This window comes from Quercus lobata, chromosome 8 (genome assembly GCF_001633185.2).
Source record: "Quercus lobata isolate SW786 chromosome 8, ValleyOak3.0 Primary Assembly, whole genome shotgun sequence".
Classification (NCBI taxonomy): domain Eukaryota; kingdom Viridiplantae; phylum Streptophyta; class Magnoliopsida; order Fagales; family Fagaceae; genus Quercus; species Quercus lobata.
The window spans coordinates 48,272,204-48,288,939 of record NC_044911.1 but is presented as its reverse complement, the minus strand read 5'-3'; the positions used below and the strand labels follow the sequence as shown (position 1 = coordinate 48,288,939).

Below are 16,736 nucleotides of genomic sequence, written 5' to 3'. Positions count from 1 at the left end.
AAAGAGCTATCATTAGGAGCAGACGCTATACGTTGAAACTCTCTCAAAAAAAAAATGTACCTATTAAAAATTAACACTTAAACATGTTATAAAATTGAGAAGTGCTACGTTCACAATATTTTCATAACAAATTATAGGTGGTAAGTTATATTATTGGTTCTAATTTGAATTTACAACTTAAATTACTTTTTTACCCACCTATAACGACGAATAATAACTCACTTCTTAGGATTTGTTGTGAAAATGTTGTGGAGATAATATTTCTCTATAAAATTATGTGTGAATTTGGGTGTAGACCCAAAGTTTTGCAAAATATCCTCACTGACGATTAGCCTTAACTACCCTAGCAAACTCTATTTACTGTTTGTGTTTATTATTTTTCATGAGTTACCCTTGTATATTTAAGAAAAATGAATGTATGGGCTCTTTCGCTTTTGCCTCTTGGAGTCATGGTGTAGTGTGGAAGCTTATTCACAGAATCACAGTGTTAATTCATGCCGCAAACTCCTGGCTTGATAATGAAAAACAATCATCATGAAGTAGACTATAGTAGTTATAAAAACATGTTAAACTAATTAATTACACAATAAATTATTGATAGTTTTAATTGATTACGTTAAAACCAATTAATTACACTATTGTATTTACGGGTGTTCGCGCTGCAGTGCGATGTGGTTTTGGATCATTTTTAGCACCGCACTTTACTGTTTGTTTTACCAAAACCATAACCACACTACATCTGATTTTTGCAATCACATGTGTGGTGCAGTATATAAGATGCAGTTTAAAACTGGGATATTTTTCAAATTTTAGGCTATTCCTGCTCAGCCCACAAATAATTTTTCCCTTTGTTTTGGTTCAAGTTTTAAAATATTGAGCTAGTTTTTCTTTATTTTGGGCTGACTTTCTTAATCAACACTTGTTAGGGTTATTACATTTTTTTTAAATAAAAAAATTGGGGTTATTAAACTATTAATAATGTATTTAATATTAAAAAATAAATATATTAATATATAGAGAGGGTGCGGTGCAGTAAGATTTGTGCAGTTTTCTTATTTTAAAACCATAAACTACACTGTACCATGCGGTATGGTGCGGTGCAATGCATAGTTATTTGCAGTGCAATGCGGTTATGTCATTTTGCATGCAGTTTTAGTGCGATTTATACGGTTTGATGAACACCTCTTTTTTTATATAAGATAGAAATTCTACTCTAGTCTAATCTAAGTGTATATGTGTGTGAAACTCCCTACTAGAGACTTGAACTCTGGCTCTTGCCTCCCACACTCCACAAATACTTATACTTATGGAGTAATCATCACACCAAAGATGTGCAGTGGTACAGTTTGGTGAACACCCCTTATTGTATTTATAAAAACACATTTGATAGTTTTAATTGACTACATTAAAATCAATTAATTACACAATAAATTTTGTAATTTAATTTTTTATTGATAATTCTACAATTACAACAATGGAGTAAAGTGAATTTAAACCCTAAATATTTTTGTGGAAAATATCAAAAAAGATTACTTTCTTCGTCTCACTTTATTTGTTCTGTTTAAAAAGTCAAACTTTTCAAGGAAACACAATTTATTATTTTGTCTACCTTTTAAAAAAGTATAAGTTGCCAAAACTATCCTTAAATAAATTTATCAAAAAATTGAATTATTAATAAAATAGGGGTATAATAAGAATATTAGTAAATTAATAACTTTTATTTTTAGAAACAAGATAATATTTTAGGACATCTCAAAATAGAATAAAGAACAAATAAAGTGGGATAGAGGGATAGAGAAAGTAGTTGAGTTACAAACATTATTGGCAATTATACAAAAATTTAAATACCCCCCCCCCCCCCCCGCCCCCCATCTGCCATGACCAATGATTGAAATAGATGTTATCTATAATTGAACTAAGACAGTTTCATTGTTCTCAGACATTAGAAAAAAAAAAAAAAAAAAAAAAAAAAAAAAAAAAAAAAAAAAAAAAAAAAAGAGACAAGACTTTGGTTGCTCGTGTATATATTTTGTATTTAAATGCAAAATGCTTATCTTCATTCATCATAAATAATTCATCATGCTAGCTCGTGGCTGTGGCATGCATGCCAAGTGTCTTTCAGAAACAGTATGGGCATTTGGACAATACCAGAATGTCATCTTATTTTATTTCTGCTTATTATTTCTTGAGCCAGAAATTTAGGTCAAGAAAGCTTCCTGGGAATTTTAAACCACCACATACATATTCATTGTTAGTGGGTCTGGTCGGCTCTGCTTGTTAGGCAGGTGAAGAAAATCCCTCACATCACAGATTCTCACAGGCTGCCACATGGATGGAAGTGACGTTTTTCACGGTTGATGTGAAGCTTATGGTGATGGAAAACTATTTTTTTTTAAGGGTCCGGTTAATGTGTACCTTAAGGGTACACATTAAGCCACCTATATTTGGAAATATTTTATCGGGAATTGAAAAAGTATTGACAGCTTTTTCAATTCTCGAGAAAATGTTTATAAATATAGATAGCTTAATGTATGCCCTTAGGGCACACATTAGTAAAAGCCTTTTTTTAAAGAGATTTATCATAGTATGCGTTTAGAGCATTTATTAGTAAATCATTTTTAAAAACTTTTTAATGGAAAAATGAAAAGAAAAATGCTAACGGATTAGAGTAATGGTTAACAATCTATTTTTAAAAATTTTTACGGGAAAAAAAAAGTAATTAATATTTTGACATTTTTTTCTATTTTCTATAAAAGTGATGTTAAAACTTTTATAAAATGGATTGTTATTTATTGTCTTAATGGTAACCGTTAGCATGACCCAAACGAAAAAATAATTAACTGTTTTGACAGTTTATTCAATTTCTCATAATTTTTTTTTTTCAAAAGGCATATATTAACCAGATCCTTTTTTATAATAGGAGGAAAAAAAAAGAAGGGTAACATGAAAGATGCTTTTTTGGGAAAATTTTTGTTAAGATATTAATTTGTGATGAAAAAAGTTAGTATTGCAAATCATTTTACAATTGTGACGTAGTAGAGTATAAGTGATGGAAAAAATTATGAGTCTATACGTAAGTATGAAAAATATTATGGATTTACTATGTCAGAGTTGTAACAAAAGAGTTGTAAAATAGTTTATGGTCCTAGAACTACTCATTTGTAATTGGAGCAATTGAATCCGTACTATTTTTGTTTCTTGGATAAAATTTATCAGCCTCCTCAAGGCAGGACATTTTGGATCCACTCCTTAAAAGTAAACTAAGTTGCACAAATTCACTTGCCAGAATTATGTATCATGTCTAAGGGAATTTCTAATGAAGATAATGTTAGGTTCATGTGTTTTGGTATTATCAAACCATGGCAAATTATGTGTCTTTTATTGAGTTTTGATGTGTCTTAAAGTTATAATTGAAGACCAAGTTGAAAACACAAAGTTTGCTCAAGAAAAACACATTTTTAGCACATTTTCAACATGTACCTTGATAACAGCTCGATAGAAGTTGAAACTTACCATATCCTCGATAGCAGTTTGATAGATCAAGATTTTGTTCTCTATAGAAGCTGGATAGCAGCTCGATAGATCGAGCTTCGCGGATAAGCAAAAATCAGTAACACAAAAAAGTCCATAACTTATTTGTTTGAAACCCGAATTGAGATCTGTTTGAACCCATATTTAAAAGACATCATAAGCTATCTATTAGAAGGCTTTTCAAAGAGAGAAACACTCTGTTTATGCAACCAGGGTTTTGTAACCAAGTTTTATCTATTTCGCCAAATCAAAGAGTTTCAAAGTAGATTTGAAGATTCCATTGGTGAAGAAGCTGAAGTCATAGCAACCACCACAAACGTGCTACTATGAGGAAAATCTTCAAGAGGTTCTTGAAGTCAGTTGGAGGTTCCAATTGTGATTGTGGGTGGAGCGTTCATATATTGAAAAGTTCAGAAGTTTTGAAGCGGTAGAAGGTTTTTGCTGTAAGTTCATCTACTGGGATTGTAGAGTCTAGGGACAAAATTTTTGTACTAGATTTGAACTTCTCTTTATTATAGTGGATTGATTTTTGGGAAGGTTTCCTCCTAAGTTTTTTACTGTAAAACTAGTTTATTTCATTAGTTTTCCTGAATCATCATATCTTGTCTTATTTACTATTCCGCTGTGCATGATTTTGACATGATATTGATGTTTGTTTGTTTAACTAAGGATTATTCATAATATATCAAATTAACGACTTGGGTTTAAAACTTGTTAATTCTATTAACCGAGGTCTAAATTTCCCAACAGATCTAACATAAGATATTTGGGTCAACAACTCATCTCAAGCTTCCAAACACTATGCTGCACTTTAAATAATTGTATAAAATAATGGTGAAAGTACTATTTTGGACTTTATATTTTGGGGTTATTGTTTTGTCTCTACATTTTGGTAGCAGTAAATTTGGTATATGTTATTTTCAACTTGCAATCAATAGTTTTTCTTATACTTTCTTGATAACCAAACACAAAAACACAAATCGAATTTACCAATCTCCAATTCCAATAGACACATATCAAATTAGCAATTAGAGAAACTAAGATTCAAACCCATAATGATTGCAAATTGAAAATAACAAGGACCAAATTAATTAAAAGTTAAAAATAACATGGACCAATTTAACTACTACTAAAATATAAAGACTAAATTGACTAACATGACCAAATTAATTGCTACCATGATATTAAAACTAAATTGATAGTGACCTCCAAGTGTAAGGAACAAATTGATATGTTTGCTTAAAATAATTTGAAAATTTGGGGGGGAACCTGTGGTTGCTTAAAATAATTAGTATCTAACTCGCTATGATTGGCAGAGGGCCATAATTGGCATTACACGCGAGGAGGGTACCTTACCAGAAGAGTCCAGCGTTATTGTGAGTTGTGTAGTGCAATAAATAATAAACTTTTTATATAATAATAACAACAACAACAATATTGTTTTAGCAAATAAACCATCGTATGCCTTGCCCTGCCATTATTTTAGTTGTGTAAGACCATTCACATAAGTAAGTATATAATAGAAAAAGTGTAAAGTTTATATATATTTTTCTAAAAATAACCCACATAAATGAATGTATAATTATAGAAATTTATAAGTTTATTGCAGTAATTGTGTAAATTTACACAGGAAAAAGAGTGGACTCTGTTTTTTTTTTTTTTTTGATGTGGACCGTGGTTGTTGTATGTGAAAAAGAAACAACTAAAAATTTAAGAAAATTTGATCTTTTAATAAAATGTAGGATAAAATAGATAATATGACGTGGAGTGTTTTGAAACCCCAATTTATCTTATTTTTTAAAAAGTACAAACATACTTTAATACATCTTGAACAAAAATAAATAAATAAATTGTTCCCAAATAAATACTAACATAATAAAGATATATAATATCCAAAGCAAATGATAAATTGAAAGTCGTGACTTCAAGTATAATAGAGGTATAATTAGCATTACAATTTCAATACAATAGAGATATATAGCAAAATGATTTTCAAGTTAGAAAACGTGGCTTCAAATTAAAATTTCAGTTGATTTTTGCCGTGTGTAAAGATGTGAACATTAAGGGTATGTTTAAAAATCGTTTATTTACTAAAAACTGAAAATATATTACTGAAAATACTGTATTAAAATAATTTTTAAAAAATATAAATAATATTGTAAGACCCAAATTTACCAAAAAATATGTATTTTATAAAATGTTGTGAAAAATAAACAGTACTTATAAAACCCACTAAAAAAAGCAGAAATCGGACAAAATGTCCAATCCAAATGCAAAACACTAATAAACATTCTATTACTGTATCATATGATATGGGGGTGGATATCAAAAATAAAAGTTCGTTAAGAGCAGAACGGAATTTCATGAGACACTGGTTCCTGGACAATATCCAAAAATTTTCAGGAAAAAACTACAGTATAGAGAGCCGTAAAAGCGTGGCCCACGTTATGTTGCGTGAGGTTCACTTGTTTATAATGTAGTTATGGTGTACCTAACCTCACCAGCTACCTAGCTAAAGTCCAAACCATTGATTCTTTCTAGGCATGACTAGTCAGTACTCATGACTCCTTTTCTCAATTTCACAACGGTCTTGATTCTCAAAAAAGTCACAACGGTCTTAAAAGTAACGGCTAAATTTTCTCAACCATAGAATATATTTCTGTGGTGGTGGTGGTTTTTTCACCCATCATTGAATCCTAGCCGTTTATCATAGAATCTGATCATCGAGTGTACCCTAGAATCTCTGGTGCATAGCACTATAGCACAAGTGATATGACCAATTTTGTCCCCACATTGTTTCGGCATGATTGTGTAAAAGCCAACAGTGTAATGGTAAGTGATTTTAATAATGAAAAAGGTTAGGAGTGGGGATTAAGAAAAGATGTGCAAAAAGATAAGGACAGCACAGCATCCTGATAATTGTGACAGAGCTTTCTTTATCTTTTTGCACTTTCCAGAAACGTCTCTCTGGATTAATCCTCTGAATACCAAAAAGAAAAAAAAAAAAGCATTTTTCCATAACATTAAGATTAGTGCCAAATATTTTAGGGCATACTTTACTACAATTCTCTTATATATCCTCTATTACAAGACTAGATATATTTTTCTTCTCATTTATGATATGTCACGTAAAACAATTATGATAAAATGTATATTGTATCAAATATTTTACTCATATTTTACTACAATTCTTTTATATGTTTTATACAATAGGTGGTAAGTAATTATCTATCACGATCATAAGAATACACAATTTTCTTCACGATTATACAATTCTCTTATATGTGTGTTATACCAGCATTATTACTTTCTTAAACATTTGATATATATTAAAAAAGTTATTTAATGTCCTAAAAACACTGATTACGAATATAATTTTAAAAAACTTTTATGAGAAAATAAAAAATAATTAATTTTTTTATGACTTTTTATATTTCTCATAAAATTATAATAAAACTTTCTTAAAATAGTTTATTAATAATTGTGCATTAAATACTCCCGCTAAATAAAAACAAGATTTGAAATTGAGAGTGTTGAGAATACTTGTAAAAGGAGACTGTGGTGAATGATATAAATATATCTGAAAAAATTGGCATTTAGTAAATAAAAGCACAAGAAAAGGGTGTGAATGATATAAATATACCTGTGACAATCTTTAACAACACACTCAATTTCAAATCTTGTTTTTATGATGAAAATACTTTTTTTTTATACATAAATTCATCATTACACTATTTTTATCATGAACCTATCACATTTTAACACGTTAAATTGACAGTGAAATTTAGGGGTGTACATGGGTCGGGTTGGGTCGGGTTGAGGGGAGTTTTTGACCCAACCCACCATGGTGGGTCAAAAAAAACCCAACCCAACCCAACCCATCACATAAGTCCAACCCAACCCACATGGGTCGGGTTGGGTCGGGTTGAACCCATGGATTTGAAATTTTTTATTATTATTATTAAATTGAGTAGAAAAAAAAAATTAAAATATTAAAAAAACCTAAAGATTAGTATCAATATAACTCCTTAAAGGCAAACAACATTAATGACTAAACAACAATAGTAATTTATTAGGATTTGTGTGAACTAATTGGCTTTTATATAGGATAGGAAGAACTGGCTATTTAAAAAAATTTATTAATTATATAATATATATATATATTAAATTAGTATTAATAGGAGAAACTAAGGAAATGCTGCTCTACAACTGTTTTTTTTAATTATTAAATATATAATATATATTTAAATATATATATAAGTGTCCTACAATTGATTTAAAAAAATTATTAAATATAAAAATATATTTTAAATATATATTATTTATGGGTGGGTCGGGTTGGGTTTGGCGGGTTTGTAATTTTATGACCCAAACCCAAGCCAACCCGCCATAAAATATTTTTTTATAACCCAACCCAACCCACCAAGCCTTAAAAATCGACCCAATCCGACGGGTCGGGTTGAATTGGATCGGATTTGACGGGTCGGTGGGTTTTTTGCACACCCCACTGAAATTATATGCCTTCTTTATTGCATTGTTAATCATTTAATAAGACACATAAAGGACACTTGCGATAATTAGTAATTACCCACTCTTTTTTTCTTTTTCTTTTTTTAACATAGTTTCCACTTTCCACTATAAATCAATCACTCCACTCAATCCCAACCATCTTCCTGCTAAGTGCTCACAAAAAAAGCTTTCACCTTTGAGAGAACTTGCTCACAATATTCCAAGAGAGAGAGAGAGAGAGAGAGAGAGTAGTACAGTAGAACAAGAAAGAAGAAGAAGAAAAAAAATGGAGGGGAAAGAAGAGGATGTGAAGCTTGGAGCAAACAAGTTCTCAGAGAGGCAACCCATAGGGACATCAGCACAGACAGACAAGGACTACAAGGAGCCACCACCAGCACCATTGTTTGAGCCTGGTGAGCTCCACTCCTGGTCTTTCTGGAGGGCTGGGATTGCTGAGTTCATAGCCACCTTCTTGTTCCTCTACATCACCATCCTCACTGTCATGGGTTACTCTAGGACCACCAACAAGTGTGCCTCTGTGGGTGTTCAGGGCATTGCTTGGGCCTTTGGTGGTATGATCTTTGCCCTTGTTTACTGCACTGCTGGTATCTCAGGTATAACACCCTCTCCCTCTCTCTCTCTGGGCTTGTCTTTTTTTGAAAAGCTTTTGTGTTTGAAACATGTACAAAATTTCTTGGTTGTGATCTGTTTGTTAAGAAACATGGTAAAAATATGGTCTTTTTAGTTTTTTCAAGCTGTTTTTTCTTCTATCAACCTACAAGAGTAGAGGTTTGTGATTTTTTGTAGTGGATTTTTCCATTTTTAGTTGGCTTTTTGTTTGCTGGGAAAACTGGGGCACATAGAATAAAAAGGTCAAGTCTTTGTGTATATTGGAGGGTTTTTTTTTCCTTCAAATTTTGTCACATATTTTCTATCTGGTTTCTTTAAAAGCAGAAAAAGAAATTTTTTTCTTTGACTAGTAGAAATGGCAGATCTGAAATTTTCCGCTGTTACCTTAACAAATAACAATTTTTTGGACCCTTTGAAAATCGGAGGAAAAGTATGGATGAGGTAGATAGCCCTAGCTTGTATGGTTGGTAATTGTTTTTTTTCCTTATTTTTTATTTTTATTTTTTTTAAATTTTATATTTTTGAGACTAAAAAATTTGTTTAATAACTTAAAATGGACAAAAAATAAAATTGTTTTCAAACTCAATTTGGGAAGGAAGTTAAAAATATGCAAAAAATTGTTTTTAGTTTTTAAGTTTTCAAAATCAATAAAAACACACATTTAATTTAATGAACATATCTCATTTAATGAATTAGCATTAGAGTTCAAATTCTAGTAACAATATATTTTAGTATTTTTTTTTTCAAAAAAGGATATTTTTAATTTCAGCTAATAAACATGTTTTTGATTTAAAAAATGTACGCATAAACAAGTTTTTAAAAATAAAAAACAAAAACTATTATCAAACATAACCTTAATATTTTACCTACAAAACCCTATCAATTTTTATATTAGGGAGACCCAAGCACGTTTATTTTACCATGAATCAGATCGAAAGGATATAATCAGGTTAGGTTAACCTAAAATTGAACTTTTCACAAAAAAAAAAAAAAAAAAAAAAACCTAAATTTGAACATTTAATACAATTTAAAATTAAGCATTAGTACAGTAGAAAAAAAGGGGGGGGGGGGGGGGGGGGAACCAAATCCTTTCCAAACCCTACAGGGCTTAAGGGTCGGGGTCGGGTTAGAAAGCCCATCAGATCCAACCCATTCCCATCCCCAGGGGAAAAGAAAAGAAAAGAAAAAAATCAAATACATATCTCGTTCTAGCTTGGAAAAATACACATCTTGGACAAATTTCTAAACTTTGTCCTAGTACTGGTTAGACATTTTTCTAACTCAGGCTGCAATGCCTTGTTTAGTTGTTGATTATGTAGTATTTACTATTAACCTTCTTTATGCTCTTGTGGGTTTGGACAGGTGGGCACATAAACCCAGCAGTGACATTTGGTCTCTTCCTTGCAAGGAAACTTTCCTTGACAAGGGCAGTATTCTACATAGTGATGCAATGCCTTGGTGCCATTTGCGGCGCAGGCGTGGTGAAAGGCTTTGAAAAGGGACTGTATGAAAATTCTGGTGGTGGAGCCAACGTAGTGAACCATGGCTACACCAAGGGGGATGGCCTCGGTGCTGAGATCATTGGAACTTTTGTTCTTGTCTACACCGTTTTCTCGGCAACTGATGCTAAGAGAAATGCTAGAGACTCCCATGTTCCTGTAAGTATTTTTCACTGTTTCTTTGTCTATCAGTATTTAACTCTCGTGTGTGTATGTGTGTGCGTGCATGTTTGTAACTCGTTATCAATGTACATGCTTGTGTGTTTATCCCTTATGTTGTTGCTTGGATTTAGTTTCAATGCACTTTATTAATCTAGCTGATTGATATCTGTCTTACAATGTTTGTTAAGGGTTTCATTTATGCTCAATATTTGGTCAGCTGGAAATAGAACGAACCCACTTATTTAATCTGAAATTTTATGGGGAAATGTGGGGAATTTGATTATAGCCTATTCTTCTCACATGTTCATATATTGCTCATAGAAACAACAAATTCAACCACTGTGTAGCTAGTGAAAGGTGGCATTATTATAGAAAAATAAGCATTTTGCACCAAATACACAATATATTTTTTTCTTTATTAAGAAGAAAATGCAAATCTCACCAATGGCTAGGTTATATTTGAAATTACTAGTGTTTGAGATATCAATTGAGGTTCAATGTATCTGTACAACTTGTTCTATTGTAATGCACTAATTCAATATACCTGTACAACTTGTACTATAGATAGTAGAAGTACATTTTAATTGTTGTTTGAATTATTCAATGCATGTGTAAAGAAGCTCTTTGTACTCATTTTGATGACATTATGATTCATTGAAGCAGATGTTGCCTCATTAATTTTTCGGTGGTGGCTCAGCTCTGCTCCACTCCTCTTTACCCCTATGTAATATTTAGGAAGCTAGCCCAACACTAGCTTGTGAATGCTTTTATTTTTTGATAATATGTGGATGCTTTTATTGGGCTGTGTCAGCACACTTTTTATATACAAAGTCTTATGCACAAAGACACGTATCACCCTCTGGGTGCATGCAGCATGCTTTGCCAGCAAACACATGTTTGTGCATGCGTGAACAGCTCTCAATATCATGTTCATACCCATGTGCTTTTTTGTGGAACCCTCTAGTAATGATGACTTTCAAGCATGAGCATCTACCAAAAAAAAAAAAAGACTGTCAAGCATGAGCCAAATTTTGTACGTCTGTGTCTATGTGGGGTTCACCTGTGGATCATGTGCCTTGTTGATGGTCTTGTTGACTGTTTGCTGCATGTGATGACTAGGCAAAATGCCTCAGACTTGTCAATGTTTTGAGCTTTCTCTTAATCTATAAATTCTTGGCTAGGCACGTGTATTATGCACGTGTATTATGTGTATTATAAATCATATTGAATGTTCTGATAAATGATTAACATTTCAGAGAATTTTAATTCGGAATTTTTTTTTAAAGCTCTCTAAAACTTGTTTGAGGTGTTGCCATTTCTTATTAATATAATGCCACGTTTGACTGTGTGGTGAACCCTTTCAAATTGTTTAGTAACAACTAGGTACAACAGTTACCACAGTGCTTGGAGGGGTGGTACAGATACTAGGAGGTGTAGAATCATATATTTAGTTTTTGGTGCCTAGGAATATCCCAATTAATGCTTCCCTCATTTATATATATTCTGCAACATATGTTAGTCAAGTTAATATCAATTTCATATTGACTCAAACATTGATACTTTTTCACCCAATATTTGTTATTTTTCCAAATTCATCATTGTGATAATTTGTATAAACCTTTCTGAAAAAAAATGGTCATGGGGATTCACAATGTGGGTTCGAAACTGAAATCCATTGGTTTCAGGTGTAATGTAGCTTGAATTTAAGTTAAACATTCTATTCTATCCATTGGAAGCTTTGTATTCTTCTCTTAATAGCATGAAATTACTGCTACTCAGAGAAGGACCAAGCTAGTATGTGAGCTTGTCTAGTCTCTAGTCGGGTAGGTTTACCCTTTTAAAGTTGGTTGAAGTTGCAATGTGTAAATTTCAAGATGAGTTTGGGCTCTGTGTGAATTAATATGGGAACCTCCACTTGGAACCTTCAGGACAAAAAATTGAGTCAGAAGCCAATCCTACTTCATTCTTGGACAAAAATCCTACTTTATTCTCCACCTAAGAGTTTGTGAAAGTAAAATTTATCTGAAAATGATTTTGCACTATTTTGATTTGTTAATAATACCACCTTTTATTTCTCATATTATTGTTCTTTGTACATGTAATACAATTTGGATTGATGACCCTATAAGCATACCATTTATGTTGATTTTTACTTATTCAATGTGAAGTTGTGCCTGGACTAATATTGACGATAATTTAATATCTTCTGGGTGCTACATTGCCACTTGAATTGATGTTTTGTTGAGCATGATTTTCTTCTTGTCTTCCATGATTTTGGATAGCATTTGGTTCAACAAAAGATTAAGGTCCTTGTACAAAAGTTGCTTTCATGGACCTTAAATATGGTTTCTCTTTTTGGTTTTGAGTGGCATGGGCTGTCAGCTGTGTGATCCTTAATCTTTTGCTACTGTACTGAGACTTGCTCAGGGATATTTATTACTTTCTTGCCTTCCAAATATGAATATATGATAACCAAATGGTATATGACTATGAGAAGTTACTTTCACAAATATGGTCTAAAAAGATCCCATGTAATAATATGTGATACTTATTTGCAGCTGTATAAGGAAATATATCCTTGTTCTTAAACATTACCTTATTTTCTGAGTTCAACTGTGCAGATCTTGGCTCCACTCCCAATTGGATTTGCAGTGTTTTTGGTGCACTTGGCAACCATTCCCATTACCGGAACCGGCATCAACCCTGCCAGGAGCCTTGGGGCTGCCATCATCTACAACAAAGACCACGCATGGGATGACCATGTGAGTTAAAAAAAAAAAAAAACAAACGTGACAGTCGTCACATTCATAGACTTCTGGATGTGTAAATTAATTATTATATAACTAAACTAAAGGGTCTGATCACTGATATCGATTGCTTGTTTTCTTGCTTCTTCAGTGGATCTTCTGGGTGGGACCATTCATCGGAGCTGCACTGGCTGCCCTTTACCACCAAATAGTCATCAGAGCCATCCCATTCAAGTCCAGAGCCTGAGAAATTATTCCTCTTGCATTTCATCGTTAATCTTGTGTCTTGTTAATACCAGTGTTGTGTTGGATTCTTCTTTTCTATGTCTTTGTGTTGAGATTGGAATTGATGTGTTGGTTTTGTGCATAAGATTTCTTCGCTTTGTGTAACAATGGGCATCTTTTTCTGAATTAGTGTTTGACTACCAATTTTATTAGCTAGACATTTTATTTGTGGGACCTTTTTTTTAATGAATGCACTGGTTAGAACTTTTTTTTATGGCTACAACAATTCTTAAAGGACTTATTGGTTGGTGACGTCCGACCAATACAAGTCCTTTAATAATTCTTATGGTTCTTCTCTAATATCACTTATATTGTGCAGCCTCTGCTGAGTTTAATGGACATTGTTAAGACCAAATTAATCAGATCCATTTAAGATAGGGTTTACAAATTCAAAAGACCAAGCTTCCTGTTATGTCTGAAGGGATTTTTTTGTTTCTTAAAATATCCTAGTTTTTTCAAATTCATTTTCTTTCTCAATTAATAGAACCTAAAAATGAATATACCTTCATTTAAAACAATGATGCTAGTTGCAACTCTATATGCTATATCATATTCGATCATGACTAAAAACAACATGAATATGAGGTTGGTGACATTCACACCTAACCAAAAAAGTTGCATGTGATGTTGGGGTCTTTAATGCATGGAAACCAATCATTTTTTTCATTTTCATAAGATGTTAATTTGGTGTAAACCTCTCCCATCTTATTTTAATTTTTTTTAATGATGATGTAGACCTTAATTTGTATCTATCGATACAAAGCTTTTTCCACAATTTGATGAAATTATCGTAAACGGTGAATAATCATTTTCTACATTGATCTACTATTTATAGTTAAACCATTTTAGAAAGATGTAAATAAAATTGTGACAAAATTTGTGTCTCTAAATTTATTGAATTATCATTTGTGTCATTGTGATTGATGATAACCTAGAGATTCTTTTCCATTATATTCTGATTGTGTTTTTACAGCAAGAGATAATTTTTGTTTTAAACACTTGCACCTCTCTCATCCACCTTGATAAATCCTTATCCAATAATGCAACTTCAAATAAAAATGGTAGACCGGTAGCCTGTAGATTTGATTATATAGGGTGTGCTCGTTAATTCTGAATTTAAGGTGAGAGTTGACAATAATGAAAATTTGAAAATTATTTATTTTGCAAAATTTTTGAGTTGCTATTTTTATTAGCACCTTAATTCTTAATTATGAAATGCACCAGTTTTGAATCTTTTGATTTCTACCTTTTAGGTAACAACTATGAATTCCCATTTGTTTTGTTATGGTGAAAATTACTTATGCAGCAATTAAATTCATAGTTTCATTGAAAAATTAAATACAGAGAGTTCATTTTTTTAAAAGATTTATATTTCACCCAAACATATGTTTATCAATGTTTAAAGATCCATAATGGTCAAATGATTTATTTTTTAGTTACGAAATAAGTATTTAAAAGATTATTTTATACAATCACAATTTATAATTTCTAACCATTGATGATGAATTAGTGGTCCAATGGCTGACTAGTCGATGACATGCCTACCAAAGCAAAAGAGCTCGGAGTGGCACTGGTGATGCCTAACGTGAAGGGTTTTTTTTTTTTTTTTTTTTTTTTTTTTTTTTGGTACTTCACTAGAATGTATTAAATTGGAGTCTCATACTTGTCTTGAATATGAGGCTCCTCATTTATACGCTCATTTAGGGGTGTTCACCAAACCGCGTAAATCGCAAAAACCGTATCAAAACCGCTTGTAAAATAGCATAACCACACCGCACCGCAAGTAATAGTTCACCGCATCGCACCACACCACATGGTGCAGTGCGGTTTGCAGTTTTATAATAAGAAAACCGCACAAACCGCACCACATCCTCTTTATATATTAATATATTTAATTATTTTTAATATTAAATATATTATTAATAGTTTAATAACCCTAGGTTTTTTTTTTTTTTTTTTTTTTTTTTTTTTGAGTTTGATAACCTAGCAAGTGTTGATTAAGAAAGCCAGCCCAAAAAAAAAAAAAAAAAAAAAGCTCAATAGTTTAAAACTTGGACCAAAATAAAGAGAAAAATTAGTTTTGGACTGGGTAGAAAAAGCCCAAAATTTGAAATATATACTAATTTCAAATCATTCAAATCGCATCTTATACACTACACCGCATATGTAATTGCAAAAATGATGTGCAGTGCGGTTATGATTTTAGCTAAACTTTAAACTGCACCGCACCACACCGCACTGCACATGTGACCGCAAAAATAAGGTGCGATGCATTTATGGTTTTAGTTAAACCACACCACAAAGTGCGGTATTAAAAATGACCCAAAACTGTACCGCACCACACCGCGAACACCCCTACTCTCATTGGTAGGACATTTCTCTTGATTAGAGTCACATTTTTTGGTCATGGTCAAAATGGTCTTTCAATGAGTGTAACTGTTACCATTTTAGGTGAGATTGGCTCTAATGTGAGTGAGAATTTTTTGTCTCACTCTTTGTGTTCTATTGTATATTCTATCAATCATAATATGCCAAGTGTTTATTTATTTATTTATTTTTTAATTTCAAATTTTCATTATTGCTAACATGGCACAACTTGGCGACAACCTTCGAATGAAATATAATAGTACTATGATTATATTTAAAATACGTTATAAATTCAAAATAGTAACCATATCATACCAATATTAACATGTCAATTTGGTAAAATTATGATTTTAATGTGTTTAAACTCTCAAAGTTAAATATAAGATTTTTCTTATATGCGATTGGTTACCTAACATTTAATTAATATTACTACTAGACTAATGTTGAAATCGTGTGAAGTCTCTGATCATAAATTGAACAAGAAAGCATTAAAGAACTTGTTTGAGGAAGATTTTAGGCACCCCACAATATCTGTTTAATAATGATTATCATGTTTTAGTTATTCATTAATTTTAAAATTTTAGTATGAGATAGTTTTTAACCTGTAAAATTTTCGAGCAACTGATTCCACCAGTTAAAATCAGTTTCTGGGTAACCCAAGGCATTTAGGGTAAGCAATTTATAGTCAATTCCTTTGATAATATGATGATGTGACATGTTCTTATTGGATAGTGTAAAACAACAGGTTTACACCAAGTCCTTATATAATTTAATATATTTTTGTCGTAGTCAAAATAGTCTTTCAATGAGGGGTGTAATACCTACTATTTCTAGGTGAGATTCTAGGTTTAATTACTTTACAATGAATAATGTTACAATCATAAACTATTTATAACATTTTTACAAATTGTTATTGTGGGGACCGGCCCAGAATAACAAGTTAGCTGGGCCTTGGGCCCGTCCGAGGACCCTTCTGTCCGAGGAGATGTCGCAGCCCATAATCCCT

General features: G+C 31.8%; 1 protein-coding gene across 1 annotated transcript; it reads left to right on the top strand.

Moving 5' to 3' along the window:
* The first annotated feature begins 8,151 nt into the window (after positions 1-8,151).
* LOC115955510 (aquaporin PIP1-3) lies at positions 8,152-13,577 on the top strand. The gene is made up of 4 exons (XM_031073641.1): positions 8,152-8,654; positions 10,033-10,328; positions 12,953-13,093; positions 13,230-13,577. Exons 1-4 carry the CDS (start codon positions 8,327-8,329, stop codon positions 13,323-13,325), a joined length of 861 nt encoding a protein of 286 aa, XP_030929501.1. The 5' UTR covers positions 8,152-8,326; the 3' UTR covers positions 13,326-13,577.
* Positions 13,578-16,736: the final 3,159 nt, after the last annotated feature.